Here is a 26,832-nt window from a genome sequence, read left to right as displayed (position 1 = left end):
TAGAAAATAATGTAACTTTTTTTTATAGGCAGTAGTGGCTAGTAACGGATACTAATAAAACTGTAGAATAATGTATTGTGTATATGTAGTGTGTATATAGTATGTAGTGTATATGTATTGTGTATATGTAGTGTATATGTTGTGTGTATAAGTAGTAAATATGTTGTCTGTATACAGTATTTAGTGTATATGCAGGCTGTATACAGTATGTAGTGTGTATATGTAGTGTGTATACAGTATGTAGTGTGTATATGTAGTATATATGTAGTGTGTGTATATGTAGCGTATATGTAGTGTGTACAGTGTACAGTATGTAGTGTGTATAGGTAGAAGATGTAGGGAAGTGAATACTTGTTATAGTATTAAATCTAGAATTGGCTTCCTATTTCGCAACAAAGCCTCCTTCACTCATGCTGCCAAACATACCCTTGTAAAACTGACTATCCTACCGATCCTCGACTTCGGCGACGTCATTTACAAAATAGCCTCCAATACCCTACTCATTAAATTGGATGCAGTCTATCACAGTGCCATCTGTTTTGTCACCAAAGCCCCATATACTACCCACCACTGCGACCTGTACGCTCTCGTTGGCTGGCCCTCGCTTCATAGTCGTCGCCAAACCCACTGGCTCCAGGTCATCTACAAGACCCTGCTAAGTAAAGTCCCCCCTTATCTCACCTCGCTGGTCACCATAGCAGCACCCACCTGTAGCACGCGCTCCAGCAGGTATATCTCTCTGGTAACCCCCAAAACCAATTCTTACGTTGGCCGCCTCTCCTTCCAGTTCTCTGCTGCCAATGACTGGAACGAACTGCAAAAATCTCTGAAACTGGAAACACTTATCCCCCTCACTAGCTTTAAGCACCAGCTGTCAGAGCAGCTCACAGATTACTGTACCTGTACATAGCCCATCTATAATTTAGCCCAAACAACTACCTCTCCCCCTACTGTATTTGTTTATTTATCACCCCATTATTTTTATTTCTACTTTGCACATTCTTCCACTGCAAATCAACCATTCCTGTGTTTTACTTGCTATATTGTATTTACTTTGCCACCATGGCCTTTTTTTGCCTTTACCTCCCTTATCTCACCTCATTTGCTCACATTGTATATAGACTCATTTTTCTACTGTATTATTGACTGTATGTTTGTTTTACTCCATGTGTAACTCTGTGTTGTTGTTCGTGTCGAACTGCTTTGCTTTATTGTGACCAGGTCGCAGTTGTAAATGAGAACTTGTTCTCAACTTGCCTACCTGGTTAAATAAAGGTGAAATAAATAAATACATAAAAAATATGAGAAGGTGCTCTGGCTACATTACACACACAAATAAAGGTGCTATCTAGAACCTAAAAGGGTTATCCTATGGCTGTCCCCATAGGATAACCATTTGAAGAACCTTTTTTGGTTCCAGGTAGAACCAGTTTGATTCCAGGTAGAAACCTTTAGGTTCCATGTAGAACCATTTTTGGTTGCAGGTAGAACCCTTTTGGTTCCAGATGGAACCCTTTTGGAACTGTTTTTTTCTAAGAGTGCAGTAGAGGAGATTTCACCTGACGACCGGGGTCTTCTCTGGGGGGACTTCTGCTGGGAGGCTCTCTACGACAGGGACCTCCTCCTCTAAAGTCAGAGGCTCCTCCACTTGGATGTCTAGGTGGATGTCATCCAGGGCATCAAACACCGGAGGCTGGGTATCTGGAGCAGGGGGCTGGGTATCTGGAGCAGGGGGCTGGGTATCTGGAGCAGGGGGCTGGATGAGGGATGGATGGATCATTGGGGTGAAGGTAGGCTTGGTGGAGGCTGTGGTGACAGGGGGCTGGAAAGGGAGCATTGAGTGGGCTTGAGAGGTGGGGGCCAGGGAAGAGGGAACCAGGGTGGGGGGTTGTGGCTGCTGCTCTCTCAGGGAGGCCTGTTTCTCCAGAGGAGGCCTGGCAATGGAGGCCTTGGGGGCCAGCGTGGAAACCATGCTTGTAGGGGAGGGGGTGTAGTGCAGCTCCTCGCTTAGCGTGCTGTCCATCTCCTCCTCCTCCTCTCTCTCATAGTCGTACTCCCCCTCTCCATCTTCGGGCTCATAAAGCTCACCCTCCTCCTCGTCATCTTTGATGTAGCCCCCCTCGTCACTGTACACCTCCTCGGGCGCGTCGGGATCCCAGCCGTAGCTGACAGAGGAGTGACAGGAGTGGTAGGCGTTGTCCTCATCGTAGAGCTCCACAGAGCCCCTCATGTTCCCCTCGACCTCTGGGCCAAACTCCTCACTGAGCTGGGAGCTGCCTTGACTCAGCTCCCCGGAGGAAGCATAGTGACTGCTGCCTGTAGGACTTTAGACACATGGACCACAGTCAGATACACAGACACACAAGCAGACTGTAAATGTTACACCCATCATTGCTTGTCACTGTGGCACACCATAGGAGGAGGAGGTAATAACAGGCTGCCACTGAGGCGAAGAGGACGCAGAGGAGCCACAGCCACACAGAACACACTAACACTTCAACACTGCAACTCACATCAATGTGGCACAATTGTTCCCCTATGCCTCCAGACTGGGGATGAAACACTATAAACACTAAAGAACCAAAGTGGCCCCATAGAGTGCATGTTAAAGGTGACATATTGGGATAAGGAGCCAGAGTGGGGACCAGAGGGCATGTTAAAGGTGACATATTGGGATAAGGAGCCAGAGTGGGGACCAGAGGGCATGTTAAGGTGACATATTGGGATAAGGAGCCAGAGTGGGGACCAGAGGGCATGTTAAAGTTGACATATTGGGATAAGGAGCCAGAGTGGGGACCAGAGGGCATGTTAAGGTGACATATTGGGATAAGGAGCCAGAGTGGGGACCAGAGGGCATGTTAAAGTTGACATATTGGGATAAGGAGCCAGAGTGGGGACCAGAGGGCATGTTAAGGTGACATATTGGGATAAGGAGCCAGAGTGGGGACCAGATGGCATGATAAAGGTGACATATTGGGATAAGGAGCCAGAGTGGGGACCAGAGGGCATGTAAAGGTGACATATTGGGATAAGGAGCCAGAGTGGGGACCAGAGGGCATGTTAAGGTGACATATTGGGATAAGGAGCCAGAGTGGGGACCAGAGGGCATGTTAAAGGTGACATATTGGGATAAGGAGCCAGAGTGGGGACCAGAGGGCATGTAAAGGTGACATATTGAGATAAGGAGCCAGAGTGGGGACCAGAGGGCATGTTAAGGTGACATATTGGGATAAGGAGCCAGAGTGGGGACCAGATGGCATGTTAAAGATGACATATTGGGATAAGGAGCCAGAGTGGGGACCAGAGGGCATGTAAAGGTGACATATTGGGATAAGGAGCCAGAGTGGGGACCAGAGGGCATGTTAAGGTGACATATTGGGATAAGGAGCCAGAGTGGGGACCAGAGGGCATGTTAAAGGTGACATATTGGGATAAGGAGCCAGAGTGGGGACCAGAGGGCATGTAAAGGTGACATATTGAGATAAGGAGCCAGAGTGGGGACCAGAGGGCATGTTAAAGGTGACATATTGGGATAAGGAGCCAGAGTGGGGACCAGAGGGCATGTAAAGGTGACATATTGAGATAAGGAGCCAGAGTGGGGACCAGAGGGCATGTTAAGGTGACATATTGAGATAAGGAGCCAGAGTGGGGACCAGAGGGCATGTTAAGGTGACATATTGGGATAAGGAGCCAGAGTGGGGACCAGAGGGCATGTTAAAGGTGACATATTGAGATAAGGAGCCAGAGTGGGGACCAGAGGGCATGTTAATGGTGACATATTGGGATAAGGACACAGAGTGGGGACCAGAGGGCATGTTAAGGTGACATATTGGGATAAGGAGCCAGAGTGGAGACCAGAGGGCATGTTAATGGTGACATATTGGGATAAGGAGCCAGAGTGGGGACCAGAGGGCATGTTAAGGTGACATATTGGGATAAGGAGCCAGAGTGGGGACCAGAGGGCATGTTAAGGTGACATATTGGGATAAGGAGCCAGAGTGGGGAGCAGATAGCATGTTAAAGGTGACATATTGGGATAAGGAGCCAGAGTGGGGAGCAGATAGCATGTTAAAGGTGACATATTGAGATAAGGAGCCAGAGTGGGGAGCAGATAGCATGTTAAAGGTGACATATTGGGATAAGGAGCCAGAGTGGGGACCAGAGGGCATGTTAAAGGTGACATATTGGGATAAGGAGCCAGAGTGGGGACCAGAGGGCATGTTAAGGTGACATATTGGGATAAGGAGCCAGAGTGGGGAGCAGATAGCATGTTAAAGGTGACATATTGAGATAAGGAGCCAGAGTGGGGAGCAGATAGCATGTTAAAGGTGACATATTGGGATAAGGAGCCAGAGTGGGGACCAGAGGGCATGTTAAAGGTGACATATTGGGATAAGGAGCCAGAGTGTGGCAGAACAGTTAACCTAAAGTAAGAGGAAAAATGTAGTGAACCAACCAAGGCAACCCAGACCAAGGGATGGGCTAGTATGTGTTCAGATGCATGAGTGTGAGTGTGGGTTGGGTGGTGTAGTTATGGGTCTTTATTTCAGTATTTTGAGATATTATTGGTGAATGCTTTGAATCCTACACTGGGCTGACATTAGTGGAGAAACAGTATATTTTTAGGATATATTTATTGTCTATGATGAATGAGGCTATTAGTGAGTAGGGAAAGAGAATGAGACGCGGCATGAGTTAGAGAGAGAGAGCAGACAGGAACAACACAAACCCCAACACACAAGTCCACCCGTTTACACACTATCGATTAGAGCAGTGAAGGTTCAATAATGCATGAGACGGGGGGACAGGAAAACAGAACACCTGAGGAAAGGACACCAACACGCACAAACACATACACACACGGAATATGCACAAAACCACATACAAACTCACAGACAGAATCCTGACCCCCAACCTGCTACTCAATCAAGAAGCGCACACACATGCAAACTCTTTGTTCGTCTCTCTCTTTTTATGTCTTTCTCTTTGTTTGTCTCTTCTCTTTGTTTCTCTCTCTCTTTGTTTGTCTCTCTCTTTGTTTCTCTCTCTCTTTGTTTGTCTCTCTCTGTGTTTGTCTCTCTCTTTGTTTGCCTCTCTCTTTGTTTGTCTCTCTCTTTGTTTGTCTCTCTCTTTCTATGTCTCTCTCTTTGTTTGTCTCTCTCTTTGTTTGTCTCTCTCTTTGTTTGTCTCTCTCTGTGTTTGTCTCTCTCTTTGTTTGTCTCTCTCTTTGTTTGTCTCTCTCTTTGTTTGTCTCTCTCTTTCTATGTCTCTCTCTTTGTTTGTCTCTCTCTTTGTTTGTCTCTCTCTTTGTTTGTCTCTCTCTTTCTATGTCTCTCTCTTTGTTTGTCTCTCTCTTTCTATGTCTCTCTCTTTGTTTGTCTCTCTCTTTCTATGTCTCTCTCTTTGTTTGTCTCTCTCTTTCTATGTCTCTCTCTTTGTTTGCCTCTCTCTTTGTTTGTCTCTCTCTTTGTTTGTCTCTCTCTTTCTATGTCTCTCTCTTTGTTTGCCTCTCTCTTTGTTTGCCTCTCTCTTTGTTTGTCTCTCTCTTTGTTTGTCTCTCTCTTTCTATGTCTCTCTCTTTGTTTGTCTCTCTCTTTGTTTGTCTCTCTCTTTCTATGTCTCTCTCTTTGTTTGTCTCTCTCTTTGTTTGTCTCTCTCTTTCTATGTCTCTCTCTTTGTTTGTCTCTCTCTTTGTTTGCCTCTCTCTTTGTTTGTCTCTCTCTTTGTTTGTCTCTCTCTTTCTATGTCTCTCTCTTTGTTTGTCTCTCTCTTTGTTTGTCTCTCTCTTTGTATGTCTCTCTCTCTGTTTGTCTCTCTGTTTGTCTCTCTCTTTGTTTGTCTCTCTCTTTGTTTGTCTCTCTTTGTTTGTCTCTCTCTTTGTTTGTCTCTCTCTTTGTTTGTCTGTCTCTCTTTGTTTGTCTGTCTCTCTTTGTTTGTCTCTCTCTCTCTCTCGCTCTCTCGCTCTCTCTCTGTCTCTCTCATCCATACATACATACATACATACATACATACAGACCCACACACACAGACCCACACACACAGACCCACAAGAACACACATTGGCCTGCTGTCCGATAGAAACCAGCATTTCTGTCGGACAGATGTGAGGAGGAAGATGAGGAAGAGGAGGAGGTGGAGAGGAGGTGCAGAGACCCACCTATTGGAGAGTGAGTGCCTACTGTCTAGAGTGTACTGGCGGCTGGTGTGCCGGCTTGAACCTGAAGCTGAATCGAGATCGCTGTGCCCGTTGATGGCTGAGTCTAAAGTATCATAGCATCTGGCAGGTTGGGGCAGGAGAGGAGACGCAGGAGAGGAGAAGCATCAGTACAGCCCAGCCAAAGGCTTTTCAAAGACAAACAGCAACGTACACACACCAAACTGAAACACACACTGCCCAGCACACCTACTGCATAAAGATCGCTGGCATGATAGATAGTGATGGGTTTTTAGCCATAGTGGACCTTGCAGGTTCATATCGCTTAAAACAGAATCACTGCTGATAGAAGCCTTTATGCAATAATGTGGCTGCACCTAGCAATGTATGAGTTTGAGTGAACTTGCGCCTTTGAACAACAGACAAAAAAACACACTTGTTTAGATTTTTTGGCAAAACAAGTTTCTTCATGATCACAGGGGACTGTATTTCAGCCAAACATACGCACACACACGTGTATACACACACACAATGATCATTGTGACAAGGTGCCAGTAAGGATCTTGACAGACGACCTGTATACAATGGGCTGCTCCTTCAGGCTGATATAGTGAGGCCAGAGACAGTGAAGTCACATTGGGACAACAGGTTACCATAAAACATCAGTGTGAATGTGAAATCAAACAAGGGTCTGACAATCAGTCTGCTTCACTCTGTGAGAACAGAGTGTTGATCTCCAGACGAGACAAAGTCAGTATGGATCCCTTGACTAAGAAAAGGAGGTGAGATCCATGCTGTGTGTGTGTCTCAATAGTCCAGCGTTGTTTCCTTTCCTCGTCTTCTTTCCTTCACCCACACAGATCTCAAAGAGCTGGACAGGGGAAATGTACAACTTATACATTTAATCTACCCTGCATGTTTTTTGATTAGTACAACTGTAGGATAGCAGCTTGTAAAGACATTACTCAAATGTAATTATAAAATGAAGGAAACAAGGAAAGGAAGGCACTTGGGCTTATTGGGACGAACCCCTTATTGAGACCCAGAGGACCGAGTAAACCAGATAATGAACCAGATAAGGAGGACAGGACATCAGAGAGGTTAGGTTACCTGATAGCTCTATGGTTGTCATAGTCCAGCTCTTGGATGGAGCCGTTGTAGGAGGTGTGCGAGGAGTAGCGCTGGTCTCTCAGGATGGGGTACTGGTGCATGGAGGTGTTGGGCTGAGACATGGTGTAGAAGGGAGGGTGGATGCTGTTACTGGTCTCACTGCGGTAGTCACTGTCTCTGTCGTCCATTGCACTGTCTGGGTCCTCATCTACACACACAGGAAATGGTTGAAATATTATGATTATTATAGGGGCTAGGTTCATTACCCAGGATGCTAGTGAGTGCTTGGTGACTAATTATAAAAACCTGCCAGTACAGGCCTAAAGCAGATACATCACATTTATAGTGCTAAACTGTGTGAAAAGCTATAAAAACTCACTTTGCTGGTTTCCCCACAGACTCCAGTTACCTACAGGGACAGGCAGTAAGAAGTTAACACAATGTTGATTTGGGCCTGAGATATGAACTTCAGGTTAAAGAATGTACAACCATATGACCAGGAAATAAACCAGTCAGGGTGAGGGTACTGAACCCCCGGGAACCATTCTGATTGGGGGGTACAACCCAGAGTGGAGCTGGAGACGGAGCAGGCCAGCGAAGACAAGATGGCTGACCTTGTGACGGATGGAGGGCCAAGGAGGGTTCAGGGTGTGGCAATTAGCAGAGCGCAGTGGGGAGTCAGCCATAACTCTCACCAGTAGAGCTGCCAACCCAGCGCCCCATGACTCATAGCCCATAAGCAGCCACCATCAATACACACTCACTGAAACACAGCACGTAGACACGCATGCATGCACACGCACACGCACAAGCACTCACACGTACACTGACCAACCTTCATGGCTGGTTGCTCACAAACCGTCTCTCACCCACGCACGCAGTCATGCAAGCAGGCACACACGCACACACACACCTACTGACAGACTGAAACACCCACCGCAGCCCAGACTCATCCACAGACGTCTCCGCCCACTCACCTGGGCTGTCATCATCAGACAGACAGGGCTGTGTCTGACAGGGCAGTGTAAGTATGTCAGCACACATCCATCACACAGCCAGCAGCCATAAATCACTGTGTGTGGAGTTGACGATGAGGCAGGCCTGCTGGCTTGATTCATCATGTCAGCTTTTCTCCTAATCCTTCCATACGCCTGCCTGCCTGCGGACAAGCTAAACACCTTCTTCACCTGCTTTGAGGATAGTACAGTGCCACCAACGCGGCCCGCTACCAAGGGCTGTGGGCTCTCCTTCTCCGTTGCCGACGTGAGTAAGACATTTAAGCGTGTTAATCCTCGCATGGCTGCCGGCCCAGACGGCATCCCTAGCCGCGTCCTCAGAGCATGCACAGACCAGCTGGCTGGCGTGTTTACGGACATATTCAATCTCTCCCTATCCCAGTCTGCTGTCCCCACTTGCTTCAAGATGTCCACAATTGTTCCTATACCCAAGAAAGCAAAGGTAACTGAACTAAATGATTATCGCCCCTAAAATCCTCACAAACTTCTACAGATGCACAATTGAGAGCATCCTGTTGGGCTGTATCACCGCCTGGTACAGCAACTGCACCGCCCGCAACCGTAAGGCTCTCCAGAGGGTGGTGCGGTCTGTCCAATACATCACCGGGGGCAAACTACCTGCTCTTCAGGACACCTACAGCCCCCAATGTCACAGGAAGGCCAAAAAGATCATCACGGACATCAACCAACCGAGCCACGGCATGTTCACTGCGCTACGATCCAGAAGGCGAGGTCAGTACAGGTGCATCAAGAGACTGAAAAACAGCTTCTATCTCAAGGCCATCAGACTGTTAACTAGCCATCACTAGCCAGCTTCCACCAGGTTATGCAACCCTGCACCTTAGAGGCTGCTGCCCTATATACATAGACATGGAATCACTGGCCACTTAATAATGAAACACTAGTCACTTCAATAATGTTTAAATGTTTACATACTGCTTTACTCATCTCATATGTATATACTGTATTCTACTGTGTTCTAGTCAATGCCACTCTGACATTGCTCGACCTAATATTTATACATTTCTTAATTTCATTATTTTACTTTTAGATTTGTGTGTATTGTTGTGAATTGTTAGATCCTACTGCGCTGTTGGAGCTAGGAACACAAGCATGTCGCTACACCCGCAATAACATCTGCTAAATATGTGTATGTGACTAATAAAATATGATTTGATTTTTGATTTGATTCGCTGCTTCCCCTCAAATCAGGAGGTGGAGAGTGAAGAAGAGGGGGAGAGGGAGGAATAAAGTGAAGTGAAGTGGAGGAGGAAGAGGAGGATGAGGAAGAAGAGGAAGGGGTGGAGAAAGAGGAGGATGAGGAAGAAGAGGAAGGGGTGGAGAAAAAGGAAGAGGAGGAATAAAGTGAATATGAGAAGAAGGAGGATGAAGGGGAGGATAGCAAAGAGGAAGAGTGAGAAGGAGGAAGAAGAGGGCCATGAAGAAAGTTAAAAGAAGAAGGAAGGATGAAAGGGAGGAGGATGCTGTATGAAAGAGGGGAGAAGGAGACTGAAGACGATACAGGTAGTATCAAGTGTCTACTACTCACAGCATTGTGTTGATGGTGCTTGAAGTGGTCTCTCCTCTTCCTGGTATGTATACTGTAACACACACACACACACACACACACACACACACACACACACACACACACACACACACACACACACACACACACACACACACACACACACACACACACACACACACACACACACACAAGGTCTATATCATATTTAATGCATCGAGTAAGTTAGGACTTTTGGAATTACTGATAGCCCTGCCTTGTAGCGGGTAAGATGTAAGCACAAAGAGAGGGGAGGAGGAAGTGTGCCTTACGCCCTGGTCCCTCATGGAGTTGAGCTGCTCCAGTTTCTTGGCCCAGTATTGAGCCTCATCCTCTGGAATGTCTGAAGCAGAAAGACCCATTTACTGGTCAGGCACTTAGGACACACACACAGACAACTGTATATGCACAGACATACGCGGGCACGCACATACATACACACACACACACACACATGCACGCACACACACGCACAGATGCACACACAATGCTCGGTTCCAAATGATTGCAATATACTTTGACACTCATAGGCTTCCATTGTCCGTGAGTATATTCAGATATAATGATGTAGATATACTGTAGGTAATAACAAGGAGATAGGGTTATAGTTCACTTTCAAGGCACAATAGAGAGCACATTTGACATGAGTGAGTCATTTGACATGAGTCATCTGACCTAATGGCAGTTCAAATCGGCTGTCCAGCAGCACGCGGTGGAAGGTGGGGTCTTTGGTGCCTGTGATCTCATTCTCAGCCATGATGACCTGGGAGTCTAAGGTCAGCCACTGCCCCGGCCCCTCCTAAAACACACACACACACACACACACACACACACACACACACACACACACACACACACACACACACACACACACACACACACACACACACACACACACACACACACACACACGTACTGTTACTGTACGGGGCTAGGATGGGGCTAGGGCTAAAAATAGCCCTAGCTAAAGTATTTTGGAGGCGGGGGAGATACATCCTGTTACAACATTGTCCCCTGGTGGCACTGGTGCCACTAACTTTTTCAGTTGGTGGCACCAGCCCATGATTGGTGGCACCCCGCAGCATCACACAATAGAATACACTTGAACCATCATCTTATAAAGTAATTATAAATTCATTCACAATGCTTTATTAAGAAGAGTAATAGACCACTGAGAAGATATTCAATAAATAAGTTGTTAAATCTAACATGTATACGCAGGAATGCATGATTCAAACTATTTTGATATACAACCTAATCCAGTGGTTGCCATGAATTCTGGGTTGACAATTAGGCTTTTAATTTACTGTCATAATAGGTCTCCATCATTTTTTTTCAATAGTGTCGTGTCTTTACTATCATTAAATTGAAGACTTAGTTTTTATCAAAGATTCTCTGTAATTAGTCGGGGCACCAAGGAAAATATTCAGATTACAAAGTTAGAATTTCCCAATATAACCTTTCAGATATTTTCATATCTGATCAATAGTCTTCTGATTAATGAATTATTTATTTTACCTCACTTTGGTCTCATTCCAAACGTCAGAAATTGTTGGTTATCTGCATGAACCCAGTCTTCACTATGAGTCATCCATACATCAATTGTCTTAAATCCTTTATTTATTACTAACTAAGTAATTCACAGAAATGCATAAACAAAACAACAAAGTAAATATGGTTACAAGAAATGATAGGAGAATGTGCCCTAGTGGGCTAAACCGGCACGGCGGCTTGTTAGACAAAAGGGAAGTGGGGGTCGACTAAGAAGTCACTACAGAGTTGATAATTATAACAATTGAAATGCTAATCCTTTGCACATGAACGCTCACTCATTCGGGAACAATTGCAATCAATATATATATTTACGCTCAGTGTGTCGTCTTGATCGCTGTTGAAAAGTTTGTTTATTTTGTAGAATTGTCCGTCTCTCTCTCTCTGTCGTAGTTATAGTGGATAGTTCAGAGTGACATTCATTCATGTTGTTGTAGAATAGATGTTTTGGCGGTTGTCGTTCTTCGCGTTCAATGATACCGAATTCCTAGCTGCAGACTAGTAATTCATATCAAAGACTTGTTCTTATTCTGTCGGTATCGATAGTCTAAGAGTTTAACCACGTGGTATGGTTAAAAGATTCAGCAATGGTCTGCAACCTTTGTCCTCCCGTGATTGAGAGAAACATGGTCTGGTTGAAAATATCTCAAAGTTGGGTTTAATTCGGAATTGCAGAAAAGGGGCTGTCCCAGGATGCCTGACCCTAACTGGGCTCATGGGCGGTCCTCTGATTTAGTTCAACTCAAAAGGTAATTGGAGTTTCCATCATTAAACAGTCCAAAATCACATTACACAATTTTACAAACAGTATCATCCTCACTCATTCATCTTATACAACAATTAGATGTAAACCTCATATCTGAGGCTATTATATAAACAGCGTTATGGTAATGTGGCCGCACCGTCTCCCATGAGCTTCCCCAAGTTGTAACAAACGGACCAGTTCGTAGCTGGATTCTTCACCGATCTTTTATACCTTCTCCGGAACGTAAACGTTGTTCGGACCTCAAGTTCTGTGAGGTGGAAGAAATTCCTTTGTTCTCTATGAAACTTTATATCTATACTGTGTGGCCATGTGGCAAGGACTTCCCAAGGAATTTACAACCTCACTCTGACCACAGCAGTCTGGTTGTAGAAGCAGAGAGCGGGGGATGGTGCTCGCTGTACCCAAAGAAGGCAACGTCTTGACAATAGGGATGAATTTGCCTTCACCTTTACGTGCATGGCTGACAGCCATGGTATATCAGGCTGTATACCACAGGTATGACAAAACAATTATTTTTACTGCTCTAAAACCCTCACAAACTTTTACAGATGCACAATTGAGAGCATCCTGTCGGGCTGTATCACCGCCTGGTACGGCAACTGCGCCTCCCTCAACCGCAGGGCTCTCCAGGAGAGTGGTGCGGTCTGCACAATACATCACCGGGGGCAAACTACCTGCCCTCCAGGACACCTACAGCACCCGATGTCACAGGAAGGCTCCCCCCGCTATCATCCAGAAGGCGTGGTCAGTAGAGGTGCATCAAAGCAGGGACTGAAAAATTGCTTCTATCTCAAGGCTATCAGACTGTTAAACAGCCATCAATGACACAGAGAGGCTGCTGCCTACATACAGACTTGAAATCATTGTCCACTCTAACAAATGGATCACTAGTCACTTTATTAATGCCACTATAATGATGTTTACATATCTTGCATTACTCATCCGATATGTACAGTGCCTTGCGAAAGTATTTGGCCCCCTTGAACTTTGCGACCTTTTGCCACATTTCAGGCTTCAAACATAAAGATATAAAACTGTATTTTTTTGTGAAGAATCAACAACAAGTGGGACACAATCATGAAGTGGAACGACATTTATTGGATTTATTGAACTTTTTTAACAAATCAAAAACTGAAAAATTGGGCGTTCAAAATTATTCAGCCCCCTTAAGTTAATACTTTGTAGCGCCACCTTTTGCTGCGATTACAGCTGTAAGTCGCTTGGGGTATGTCTCTATCAGTTTTGCACATCGAGAGACTGACATTTTTTCCCATTCCTCCTTGCAAAACAGCTCGAGCTCAGTGAGGTTGGATGGAGAGCATTTGTGAACAGCAGTTTTCAGTTCTTTCCACAGATTATCGATTGGATTCAGGTCTGGACTTTGATTTGGCCATTCTAACACCTGGATATGTTTATTTTTGAACCATTCCATTGTAGATTTTGCTTTATGTTTTGGATCATTGTCTTGTTGGAAGACAAATCTCCGTCCCAGTCTCAAGTCTTTTGCAGACTCCATCAGGTTTTCTTCCAGAATGGTCCTGTATTTGGCTCCATCCATCTTCCCATCAATTTTAACCATCTTCCCTGTCCCTGCTGAAGAAAAGCAGGCCCAAACCATGATGCTGCTACCACCATGTTTGACAGTGGGTATGGTGTGTTCAGGGTGATGAGCTGTGTTGCTTTTACGCCAAACATAACGTTTTGCATTGTTGCCAAAAAGTTCAATTTTGGTTTCATCTGACCAGAGCACCTTCTTCCACATGTTTGGTGTGTCTCCCAGGTGGCTTGTGGCAAACTTTAAACGACACTTTTTATGGATATCTTTAAGAAATGGCTTTCTTCTTGCCACTCTTCCATAAAGGCCAGATTTGTGCAATATACGACTGATTGTTGTCCTATGGACAGAGTCTCCCACCTCAGCTGTAGATCTCTGCAGTTCATCCAGAGTGATCATGGGCCTCTTGGCTGCATCTCTGATCAGTCTTCTCCTTGTATGAGCTGAAAGTTTAGAGGGACGGCCAGGTCTTGGTAGATTTGCAGTGGTCTGATACTCCTTCCATTTCAATATTATCGCTTGCACAGTGCTCCTTGGGATGTTTAAAGCTTGGGAAATCTTTTTGTATCCAAATCCGGCTTTAAACTTCTTCACAACAGTATCTCGGACCTGCCTGGTGTGTTCCTTGTTCTTCATGATGCTCTCTGCGCTTTTAACGGACCTCTGAGACTATCACAGTACAGGTGCATTTATACGGAGACCTGATTACACACAGGTGGATTGTATTTATCATCATTAGTCATTTAGGTCAACATTGGATCATTCAGAGATCCTCACTGAACTTCTGGAGAGAGTTTGCTGCACTGAAAGTAAAGGGGCTGAATAATTTTGCACGACCAATTTTTCAGTTTTTGATTTGTTAAAAAAGTTTGAAATATCCAATAAATGTCGTTCCACTTCATGATTGTGTCCCACTTGTTGTTGATTCTTCACAAAAAAAATACAGTTTTATATCTTTATGTTTGAAGCCTGAAATGTGGCAAAAGGTCGCAAAGTTCAAGGGGGCCGAATACTTTCGCAAGGCACTGTATATACTGTATTTTATACCATCTATTGCATCTTGCCTAGGCCGCTCGGTCATTGCTCATCCATATATTTATATGTACATATTATATGTACTTATTCCATCCCTTTACTTAGATTTGTGTGTATTAGGTATTTGTTGTGGAATTGTCAGATATTACTTGTTAGATATTGCTGCACTGTCTGAACTAGAAGCACAAGCATTTTGCTACACTCGCAATAACATCCGCTAACCATGTGACCAATACAATTTGATTTAATATTTCCGTTTTTAATTTTAATATATGTGCTAAAATTGAAATAAACCTGTTTTTGCTTTGGCAGTATGGGGTATGAGGGGAAAAAACGAGTTATAGGGTAGCAAAATGTGAATAAATGGTCACAGTCTGGAGCCCTGCCTTAAACTCCTTTCATCCCTGATATGAATTGTGTTCCACCTTAAACACTTTGAAATGCTGTGACAACAAACAGTATCAGTCTAGTGTTGTGATGTACTTGTGTCTGAGCCTCAGATGTGCTGCTTGTAAAACACCTTGTACACCCAGGAGGGTGAGGTGTGGTGGGGGAGGAGAGGGGGGCGCCAGGGGGGGCATACCGTACCTCATCAGACTGGCGGATGTTTTCCAAGGGGATCCACAAGGTGCCCACCATGGTGTCCCAGATTAACCCTTTGTTCCACACCTCCACTGTCAGCCCCAGATCCAGCCTGTTGATCTCACTAGAGAGAGAGAGAGAGAGAGAGAGAAATGAGGAAGCATAACAGAGGGATTGAGAGAGGGAAAGGAGGTATGAGAGAGGATGGCAGGGCAGAGAGAGAGATAGAGAACGAGTATGAGACAACAAGAGACGTGATGAGATGAGGAAATGAAACAATATAACCCACCGATATAACCGATCTCACAAATAAATTAATTTTACAGCGCCTTCAGAAAGTATTCACACCCCTTGACTTTTTCCATATTTTGTGATGTTACAGCCTGAACTTAAAATTGATTAAGATGAGATTTTGTGTCACTAGCCTACACACAATACCCCATAATGTCAAAGTGGAATAAAGTTTTTAGGAATGTTTACACATTTATTAAAAATTAAAAGCTGAAATGTCTTGAGTCAATAAGTATTCAACCCCTTTGTTATGTCAAGCCTAAATAAGTTCAGGAGTAAAAATGTGCTTAACAAGTCACATTATAACTTCCATAGACTCACTCTGTGTGCAATAACAGTGTTTAAAATACTTTTTGAATGACTATCTCATCTCTTTACCACACATCCAACTATCTGTAAGGTCCCTCAGTCAAGCAGTGAATTTCAAACACAGATTCATCCACAAAGAACAGGGAGGTTTTCCAATGCCTCGTAAAGAAGGGGGCCTATTTATAGATGGGAGGGAAAAAAGCAGACATTGAATATCCTTTTGAGCATGGTGAAGTTATTAATTACACTTTAGATGGTGTATCAACACACCTAGTCACTACATGAATGAATGAATGAATTAATTAATTAATGAAATGAAATGAATATATGAATGAATGACATTTTATTTTTGTGTCAAATCACCAGTGTGCATCGCATAAAAAATGAAATAAAAAAATACATCAAAATCAATACATAATAATAAATAAGGTTATACAAACAATAATTATATCCATAGAGCAGTAAAAAATACACATATATACACATACATACATATACATACATATACACATACATACAGTGCCTTCGGAAAGTATTCAGACCCCTTGACTTTTTCCATATTTTGTTACGTTACAGCCTTATTCTAAAATGGATTAACAAAAAAAATCCTCAGCAATGTACACACAATACCCCATAATGACAATGCGAAAACAGTTTTTTCATTTTTGTTTCTCTCTCCCCCCAAAAATTAGAGAAATACCTTATTTACATAAGTATTCAGACTATGAGACTCGAAATTTAGCTCAGGTGCATCCTTTTTCCACTGATCACATGTTTCTAGAACTTCAATGGAGTCCACCTGTGGTAAACTCAATTGATTGGACATGATTTGGAAAGGCACACCCCTGTCTATATGTCAGAGCAAAAACCAAGCCATGAAGTCAAAGCATTTGTCCACATAGCTCCGAGACACGATTGTGTCGAGGCACAGATCTGGGGAAGGGTACCTAAAACATTTCTGCAGCATTTAAGGTCATCAAGAACACAATGGCCTCCATAATTCTTAAATGGAAGAAGTTTGGAACCACCAAGACTCTTCCTAGAGCTTGTCGCACGGCCAAACTGAGCAATTGGGGGAGAAGGGCCTTGGTCAGGGAGGTGACCAAGAACCCGATGGTAACTCTGGAAGAGCTCTAGAGTTCCTCTGTGGAAATGGGAATACCTTTCAGAAGGACAACCATCTCTGCAGCACTCCACCAATCAGGCCTTTATGGTAGAGTGGCTAGACGGAAACCACACCTCACATCGGCTACCGAGAGCGTTATCCCACAGTCGTCCAGAACATCTGGTGCTCTCGTGCATGCTTCAGTGTTGCTTGCCTCGAAGCGAGCATAAAAGGCATTTAACTCGCGTCTGGGTTTCCCTTTGTAATCCGCAATAGTTTTCAAGCCCTGCCACATCTGATGAGTGCCAGAGCCAGTGTAGTAGGATTCAATCTTAATCCTGTATTGACTCTTTGCTTGTTTGATGGTTCGTCTGAGGGCATAGCGGGATTTCTTATAAGTGTCCAGATTAATGTCCCACACCTTGAAAGTGGAAGCTCTAGCCTTTAGCTCGATGCGGATATTGCCTGTAATCCATGGCTTCTGGTTGGGATATGTACGTATGGTCACTGTGGGGACGATGTCGTCGATGCACTTATTGATGAAGCATCACTAATGTGGTATACTCCTCAATGCCATTGGATGAATCCCAGAACATATTCCAGTCTGTGCTAGCAAAACAGTCCTATAGCATTTGACCTCTTCCATATTGAGCGAGTCACTGGTACTTCCTGCTTTAGTTTTTGCTTGTAAGCAGGAATCAGCAAGATAGAATTATGGGCAGATTTTCCAAATGGAGGGCAGGGGAGAGCTTTGTATGCGTCTCTGCGTATGGAGTAAAGGTGGTCTAGAGTTTTTTCTCCTCTGGTTGCACATGTGACATGCTGGTAGAAATTAGGTCAAACCGATTAAAGTCCCCGGCCACTAGGAGCGCCGCTTCTGGATGAGCATTTTCTTGTTTTCTTATGTCCTTATAGAGTTGGTTGAGTGCAGTCTTAGTGCCAGCATCAGTTTGTGGTGGTAAATAGACGGCTACGAATAATATAGATCATTATCATAAGCAATATCTCGAGACTTCGAGCAATACCTCGAGACTTCTTTAATATTAGACAACGCACAACAGCTGTTATTGACAAATTGACATACAACCCCACCCCTCGTTTTACCAGACGTAGCTTCTCTGTTCTGCCGGGGCATGGAAAATCCCACCAACTCTATATTATCCATGTCGTCATTCAGCCACGACTTGGTGAAACATAAGATATTAGAGTTTTTAATGTCCCGTTGGTAGGATATTCTCGATCGTAGGTCATCGATTTTACGTTGGCCAATAGAACGTTGGACAATAGAACAGATGGCAGTGGGAGTTTACTCGCTCGCCTACGAATTCTCAGAAGGCAGCCCGACCTCTGCCACCTTTTCTTCACGCTAATGACAGTGATTTTGGCCTGTTCCCAGGAAAGCAGTATATCCTTCGCATCAGATGCAATAAAATGCTAATTAATTACTTAAAAATCATACAATGTGATTTTCTGGATTTTTGTTTTAGATTCCATCTCTCACAGTTGAAGTGTACCTATGATAAAAATGACAGACCTCTACATGCTTTGTAAGTAGGAAAACCTGCAAAATCGGCAGTGTATCAAATACTTGTTCTCCCCACTGTACATACATACATTAATACATACATAAATAAATAACATATACAGATAAATAAATACATAAAAATGAAACAGAAGGCATTTGAACCCAGTCTGGCACAAATAGAAGATTAGTGTGGGAAACAAGCCTATACACAATCTAAGCTAAATATTTGTATAATTTAATTATAGGTATCCCTTTTTCTTTTATTCCAGGCTTTATCTAAATATTATGCAAACGGAACTGCACAATGGACAAAAAAACATTTTAGTTTCTCTTCATCGCTCAGCCACATAATGCCAGAGTATATCTGGTGTGCATTCTGGAATAAGAGCAAGCGTATATCGTGGTAGAAAGAGCAATAGAGGACACAATTAGCTTCATTCACTATTTCTTTGAGATTCAGGCATCCTTCCTAACTCAGTTGCCAGAGAGGAAGGAAATCGCTCAGGGATTTCACCATGAGGTCAATGGTGACATTGAAACAGTTACAGAGTTTTATGGCTGTGATAGGAGAAAACTGAGGATGGATCAACATTGTAGTTACTAAACAAGAGTGAACAGAAGGAATCCTGTACAGAACATGCATCATGTTTGCAATAATGGCATTAAAGTAAAACTGCAAAGAAATTGGAAAATAAATTAACTTTATGTCGTGAATACTGTTGCAGATTGAATCGGATGCCACGTGACCACTTAGGGGACACACAGCCCACTCACAGCAGTGGGAGAACAGGAGATCCCAGCTCAATGCACTACAAATGTACAGCTCCGAGTTAACTCGAATAAAGAAGGATTTATGTTTTAAAGAACAGTTATTTCCTTTAGTATTTCTTAGACAAGAAGATACAGCAAATACAAAGCATTATGTTTGGGGCAAATCCAACACAACACATATTTTCAAGCATGGTGGTTATGCTTGACTATGGAGTGGTGCCAGGAAAATAACCTCTCCTTCAACATCAACAAAACAAAGGAGCTTTAAAATGTTTGTCTAGCAATGATCAACAACCAACTTGACAGAGCTTGAAGAAATGTAAAAATAATAATGTGCAAATATTGTACAATAAAGGTGTGCAAATGTAAAGGACGTTGCACTGGTTGCTTAGCGAGTACATCTCTGCCTTGCTAGCACACATTACCGCCCTCCTGAGGTGTCTTAACAGTTGGCGCCGCGCAAAAAGCTAGCTATTCGCTGGAGCACTTCAGGCTGAGGAGTAGGTTTCACACATCCCCATGTGCTACACAAACCTATTAGAGACTTACCCAGAAATACTCAAATCAAATTGTATTGGTCACATACACACATTTAGCAGATGTTATTGAGGGTGTAGCGAAATGCTTGTGTTCCTATCTCCAACAGTGCAGTAATATCTAACAATTCAGAACAATACATGCAAATCTAAAAGTAAAATAATGGAATTAAGAAATATATAAATATTAGGACGAGCCATGTTGGAGTGGCATTGACAAAAAAATATAGTAGAATAGAACACAGTATATACATATGATTTACAAATGAGTATGATATACAAATAAGTAAACAGTGTGTAAATATTATTTAAAGTGACCAGTGATTCCATGTCTATGTATATACTACAGGGCAGCAGCCTCTAAGACGCAGGGTTAAATAAACTGGGTGGTAGCCGGCCAGGAATGGCTATTTAACAGTTTGATGGCCTTGAGATAGAAGCTGTTTTTTAGTCTCTCGGTCCCGGCTTTGATGCATTTGTACTGACCTCGCCTTCTGGATGATAGTGAGGTGAACAACCCGTGGCTCGTGTGGCTGATGTCTTTTTGGTCTTCCTGTGACATTGGGTGCTGTAGGTGTCCTGGAGGGCAGGCAGTGTGCCTGCGGTGATGCGTTGGACAGACCACTCCACCCTCTGGAGAGCCCTGCGGTTGCGGGCGGTGGAGTTGCCATACCAGGCAGCCCAACAGGATGCTCTCAATTGTGCATCTGTAAAAGTTTGTGAGGGTCTTAGGGGCCAAGCCTAATTTCTTCAGCCTCCTGAGGTTGAAGAATGGCTCTTGCGCCTTCTTCACCACACTGTCTGTGTGGGTGGACCATTTCAGATCGTCAGTGATGTGTATGCCGAAAAGTCATGTGTACGCTGAGGAACTTGAAGCTTTCCACCTTCTCCACTGCGGTCCTGTCAATATGGATAGAAGCGGGCTCCCTCTGCTTTTTCCGGAAGTCCACGATCAACTCCTTAATTTTGTTGACGTTGAGGGAGAGGTTACTTTCCTGGCACCACTTCACCAGGGCCCTCACCTCCTCCCTGTAGGCTGTCTCGTCCTTGTTGGTAAGCAGGCCTACTATGGTTGTGTCGACAGCAAACCTGATGATTGAGTTGGAGGCATGTGTGGCCACCTAGTCATGGGTGAACAGGGAATACAGGAAGGGGCTGAGTACACACCATCAGGAAGTCCAGGACCCAGTTGTACAGGGCGGGGTTCAGACCCAGGGCCCCAAGCTTGGCATTGAGCTCGGAGGGTACTATGGTGTTGAAGTCTCAGCTATAGTAAATTTACATTTTTCTTACATAGCTATTCCTCTTGTCCAGGTGGGATAGGGCAGTGTGCAGTGCAATGGCGATTGCATCGTCTGTGGATCTATTGGGGCGGTGAGCAGATTGAAGTGGGTCTAGGGTGTCAGGTAAGGTAGATGTGATATGATCCTTAACTAGCATTGACTCAGGTGGTCGAATACTTATCTAATCAAGATATATTAGTGTTTCATTTTTACTTTTTATTTTTATTTTTTACAAATGTTAGAATTTTTCTTGACATTACAGAGTATTTTGGGTAGATTGATGACAATGACAATTAAATCCATTTTAATCCCACTTTGTAAATCAAGGGGTGTGAATACTTTCTGAAGGCACTGTATATGCCATGAGAGCAACCAGCTATAATCCAATAGAACGGAGAGACAATATGATTCATCCTGTGGTGGATGTGAGTCACTGAGACACAGAGAGCTGTAGGGAAAAGGTGAGGTCAATAGGGCAGAGTGGAGGAGACCAGTATTATTTCATACAAGGAAAAAATATGTGAATTCTAGCAGGAAGGAAGCGTATAGAGCCAACTGGGTCAGGGAGGGAGGGAGGGAGGGAGAGAGAGAGAGAGAGAGAGCGAGAGAGAGAGGTAAGATGAGGACTAAAGACAAAGAGGGGGAGAGACAAGGAAGATGAGGAGGAAAATGAGAAGAAAGAAGGAGAAAAGGAAGAAGAAGACTCACAACATGAAGTCCTGCTCCCAGCATGGCTGGGCACCACGCACAGTGATGGTGGTGCTCTTGACGTTCTGCACTTTCAGCGTCACGTAGGTGTTAAATTTCTCTGTGGAACATCAAGGAATATCAGTCTTATTGTAAAACAAACCAGTGTTTCTAAGACTTTTAATACTAAGTCAAACATGGACAAACATGTCTTGACTCACCTTGGGCCCCATCGAGTTTGGCTTTCTTCACTGCAAAACACACCGAGAGAAACAAAGAATGAGCCATACTGTAATGTGATCAATGGGTCAATCAATCTAGAAATTCAGGTTTCTAAAAACAAACCTATTAATAACCCACATCTCTCTGGACTGAAAAGCTTTTCTGCATAAGAAGTGATTTAGATTTGTATTTATAATTTTTTTATGTATTTTTCATTTTTAACTAGGCAAGTCAGTTAAGAACAACTTCTGATTTACAATGACGGCCTACCCTGGCCAAGCCCTAATCCGGACGACGCTGGGCCGACTGTGCGCCGTCCTATGGGACTCCCAATCACGGCCGGTTGTAATACAGCCTGGAATCGAACTAGGGTCTGTAGTGACGCCTCTAGCACTGAGATGCAGTGCCTTAGACCGCTGTGCCACTCGGGAGCCCAATATGCAATATGCATATAATCAGCATATGCAAATCAGCACATGTGGGGTTTGTGAGTGATTGACAAGACCCTGGCATTTCATAGGAGGAGAAGTGGAATGCACTCCCTCTGATGGCAGAATGCCTGGATCTCAATATCAAAGCCTGCATTAGTCAACAGATGTGGAAGGCTCTCAGCATTATGCTCAGGAGAGAGTGGTTCAGAGAGGTGCGTGCGTGCACCAGTGGGGTAGTGTTCTTTATTTTTAATGTGATTGAGGGCAAAACTGTTTTTTAAATGACGTCATCAAAGTTTGTAGCCTAGAGAATAGCCTATCATTATAGAATAAACATAACACGCATCCTCCAATTGCAACGTCTGCCTATGCCCAGATATGGACTATTCTGCTTTAGCTAACCATCTTAAAATCTTGTTAGAATTAAGGAGGTGTTTTTGGTGTAACAGTAACGTTATAGGCCTACTATGCTATGCTATTATATTTGGTTATATTATTTAAAATACTAATGAATCTTTATGTGATCTGGCGAGACATTGATTCACCTTTGATCTAACTTTACTAAACTAGCACCATTGTGAGAAGTGATGATCTTCTATTTGTAATAATAATAATAATAATAAGTGATGAGTAGGCCTATTAAGCGTAGGCAACAGATCTTGATGAGATGTCATTTTAAGCGATTGGAGAGTCATTCGGGGTGCTGAAAGGACAGCGCCAGGATCATGCAATGACGTTGAACAAATGTGTGGTGCTGAAGGACAGCTTAAGGATAGCTCTGCCGTTCGGTCAGTTCAGGAACAAACAATAATAATTTGAGGTGGGCCTATAGCCTAATAGACATACGACTATGTGGTACAGCTAGCTATTTGTAGGCTATAGCCTAATGTAAATACAAATACATATATCTTAGTATCATTGCACTGTTTGTGAGGACAGCTTTATTGCTGTAGCTTACACTCTGTATTGTAAATAAACTTTTATTTGATTAGCTTGAACACATGGCTACAATATACCCCATTACAGAATAAAAGAAAACAGAGAGGTGAACTATTAATTCATATAATTTATTAGCGTAGCTTAAACATGCTACCAAATCAACTGACAAAGTAGTGAACCTAATTACTGCAAAGAATTGAAGGAAGTATTAAAACAGCCACAAAATCAAGTTTTGGTGTGGTGTATTCGTGCATCTCAATAAACTATAACCTAAATGCATTATTACCTCCAACTTGGCCTATTTCACATTTCCAATTTCCTACCCTGACATACCAAGTTAGAACAAGCCTGGCGTCTCAACCAATAGCCAATGTAGGCTAAATATCCCAACCAGGGCTACAGCAACTTCCAGAGAGGGTCAGTCTCCTTGGGCTTTTAGGAGGACACTCTAGTTTGGCTGTCCTCGGCAGAACAGTGTCACCGTAACCAAGTGGTCACATATCGTTCTGGGTTCCTCTTTGCAAGAGTGGGTTCGGGGAGTTTTATGAACATCAAGGCAGACGCACAGAGAATTTCTTTTCAACATTCTGATTTGCCAAAGTGATCAAGCCTCCGACGAGTCTTCGCAGTGCACACATGCAGCTTATAGTTCATCATCATTCTCGCCACTGCCAGACAGAAGACCATAATTTACCTACCTCTAGGCTGCTATACATATTTATTTGGTTTGTCATTCTATCGCTTTATCTTGGCCAGGTCGCAGTTGTAAATGAGAACTTGTTCTCAACTAGCCTACCTGGTTAAATAAAGGTGAAATAAAAAGGAAACCCTGTGTTAAGGTAAAGTTACCACTATCATCTCTTATGGGCTCACTTTAGGCAACCAGGACTTTTTTAAATCACGCACTCTGACGTCAACTGGCTCATTCATTATTAATTCATCCCGCGCCCACCCGCCTGCCCTGCCGATGCCATGCACCCCCATGTTCAGGGCATTAATATTCAAAGGTTTCCATCTAATCCCCACTGCTCGCCTCCTTTCACTTCATCTCCAAAAGCTGCAGTTAAGAAAAGGAAAAGAAGGAAAGTGGTCCATTTGGAATCCCGGAGTTGGCTAAATGAACCTCAAAGGATTTTATCTGAGGGCACAGTGGAGCGTGACACTGATGCCCGCAAGCAGCGCAGGCGCGGAGAGTGCTGAATATCTACTAACCCATTTTCTATAATTATGGGTTCAACTGGAGCCCTCTCACCTGTATGAATAATCCATATCATAATTATGAAGCCAATTAAGATTTTAGTTGTAACCGAAAGGTTGCACGATTGAATCCCCGAGCTGACAAGGTAAAAATCTGTAGTTCTGCCCCTGAACAAGGCAGTTAACCCACTGTTCCTAGGCCGTCATTGAAAATAAGAATTTGTTCTTAACTGACTTGCCTAGTTAAATAAAGGTTTTAAAAAAGCATCATGACAATAGTTGATGTACTTAAAATAGCTCATCCCAACAGAAGCTGATGATGATGTTTGTTTAATCTGAATATCAATCTAACCTGCTAGTGTGCAGGGGAGGAGGAGTTAGACCAGGGGTCGTTAACAGGCAGCGCCGTTTTACAAACTTTTTAGGACATCTGTATTCCCCCACACACACAAAAGATGTGATTGTGTGTCAATGTATTGAAGGTATGAAATTAGTGTTATTTTCAAATACAATCTCTTTTTAGGCTTAGTTGTGGACAATTTGCAGTGTACAAATTATAATTATGTTGCGGACCCCAGACCATTCGCTCTGAGTTAGTTGCCTGAGTTAGAGAATGCACTTAACCATCTTCAGAGCTAAGTCTTTCATGATATCATTACTCAATCTAAAAGCCTACTTAATCCCCTTTGGTGTAATTCCATGGAACACCGCAAAATACAAACAACAAAAGAGACTTTGAGCTCCATTGTTATCCCCCCAGGATTCTACTCAGTCATTCTGCCAGCCTGTTCAGCTGTCTATTCCTCAACACCTCTGCCTCAGCCAACCATGTCCCACCCACCCTCCAACGCAGTGCCTTCCCCATCATTAGCCTTGATTCACTGCCTGTATTTCCCCTTTCTCTCGCCCTCCTTTCTCTATCTATCTCTCTCACTCCCACTCTCTCCTCCTGCCATGTGGTGTGTGTATATATTTTTCTTGTGCTCCATTAATCTCTCTGTGCAGCCAAGCGAGGGAGGAGCAGAGCAGAGCCACGCAACACCTCCACCACTAAAAAGAATTGTAGCGGATTGGAGGTTGGGGGTGGTGGTGGGGAGGGGAGAGGGGTAGGAGAGGGGAACTCACACAGCTCACAGGCACAATGCTAAAGCATCTTGGCTGTGACGGCAGGAGGGTTTACAAAAAAAAACTAAGCCAACATTTCGTACAAACCCTCCGAAATGTGTCCTCTTCCTTACAACAGCAATTACAGATTCTCTTCGCAGCAAATAATGCTGCTCTCGGCCAACAGAGGAGCGCCAAGGTTTTATTGCCTGAGATTTTCCAATCAAAAGCTTACAAGCACCTCATACTTCAGAGCAGTTGTATTTGTACCAAGAGCAAGCAACAGCAATATAATTCAAACCTGTAACCTGCAGGAATTCTATAATGTCGGAGGAATTCTCAGTTGTGAAGAAACAGAAGCTAGAAGCTAGCTAGAAGGAGCTAGAAAATAAAAATGATCTGAAAGGCAGGAATGAGACAACATAATGTATTAATCCCACCATATCATCTTATTCTATCTAATTGAAGGGAAAATCAAGTCACCCACTCACCCCATACTCAGGGGAGTATAGTGAAATTAATCTTGATTATAACGTGATAATAGTAAGCATAATCAAAGGTCAAGGCTGTATAATTTAACAGGATCCAATTAAATGCACCCTTGTGAAAAATAATTTTAAACATTGAATCCACAGAAATTGAAAAATGAAATGAAAGCCAAGGGCTTGCTCTCTTTCAAAGAGAAGCCTGGTTATTGCCTTCTCCGTGTCAAGGTACAGGCGTCATGTATTCAGAACGTAAACAGAGCATGAGATAATGTAATATCGTGTCTGATTATATGGAACTGAACAGGCATCGGCTGGCGCAAGATAATTATCCTTGCATTGGATTACAGCATTATTCATGCTAGCTAGCTGTGCCACTGAACACATTATTCATGTGGGAAGAAGAAATGACTGAGGGTTTCTCAACTAAAAACAAGCCCATTACAGCAAGGAAGTGTGTGTGTGTACTGTTTGACATGGTAATGTGTCTCTAGGCACAATGCAGCTAGGAATCTACTCTATCCCAGAGCACTGAGCAAGCCTCTTCCTTATCACTAATGATCTGAAGATATGCAAATAGACCTACAGTGCCTTCAGAAAGTATTCATACC

The 26,832-nt window shown here is 43.5% G+C and overlaps 1 protein-coding gene across 1 annotated transcript in view; it reads right to left on the bottom strand.

Annotated features, from left to right (window-relative positions):
- Nucleotides 1-26,832, bottom strand: part of LOC110522750 (protein unc-13 homolog A) — an 87,132-nt gene that overhangs the window by 50,501 nt on the left and 9,799 nt on the right. The window contains exons 2-11 of the mRNA XM_036969182.1: nt 22,065-22,094; nt 21,865-21,964; nt 15,343-15,460; nt 10,523-10,646; nt 10,120-10,190; nt 9,830-9,881; nt 7,644-7,673; nt 7,265-7,472; nt 6,158-6,277; nt 1,560-2,324 (exon numbers count right to left, since the gene is read on the bottom strand). Coding sequence (XP_036825077.1) covers nt 1,560-2,324; nt 6,158-6,277; nt 7,265-7,472; nt 7,644-7,673; nt 9,830-9,881; nt 10,120-10,190; nt 10,523-10,646; nt 15,343-15,460; nt 21,865-21,964; nt 22,065-22,094 — 1,618 coding nt within the window. The remainder of the gene's footprint in view (nt 1-1,559; nt 2,325-6,157; nt 6,278-7,264; nt 7,473-7,643; nt 7,674-9,829; nt 9,882-10,119; nt 10,191-10,522; nt 10,647-15,342; nt 15,461-21,864; nt 21,965-22,064; nt 22,095-26,832) is intronic.

The sequence above is a fragment of the Oncorhynchus mykiss genome, chromosome 30 (assembly GCF_013265735.2).
Source record: "Oncorhynchus mykiss isolate Arlee chromosome 30, USDA_OmykA_1.1, whole genome shotgun sequence".
In the NCBI taxonomy this organism is placed as follows: domain Eukaryota; kingdom Metazoa; phylum Chordata; class Actinopteri; order Salmoniformes; family Salmonidae; genus Oncorhynchus; species Oncorhynchus mykiss.
This window is presented reverse-complemented; position numbering and strand designations above follow the sequence as displayed.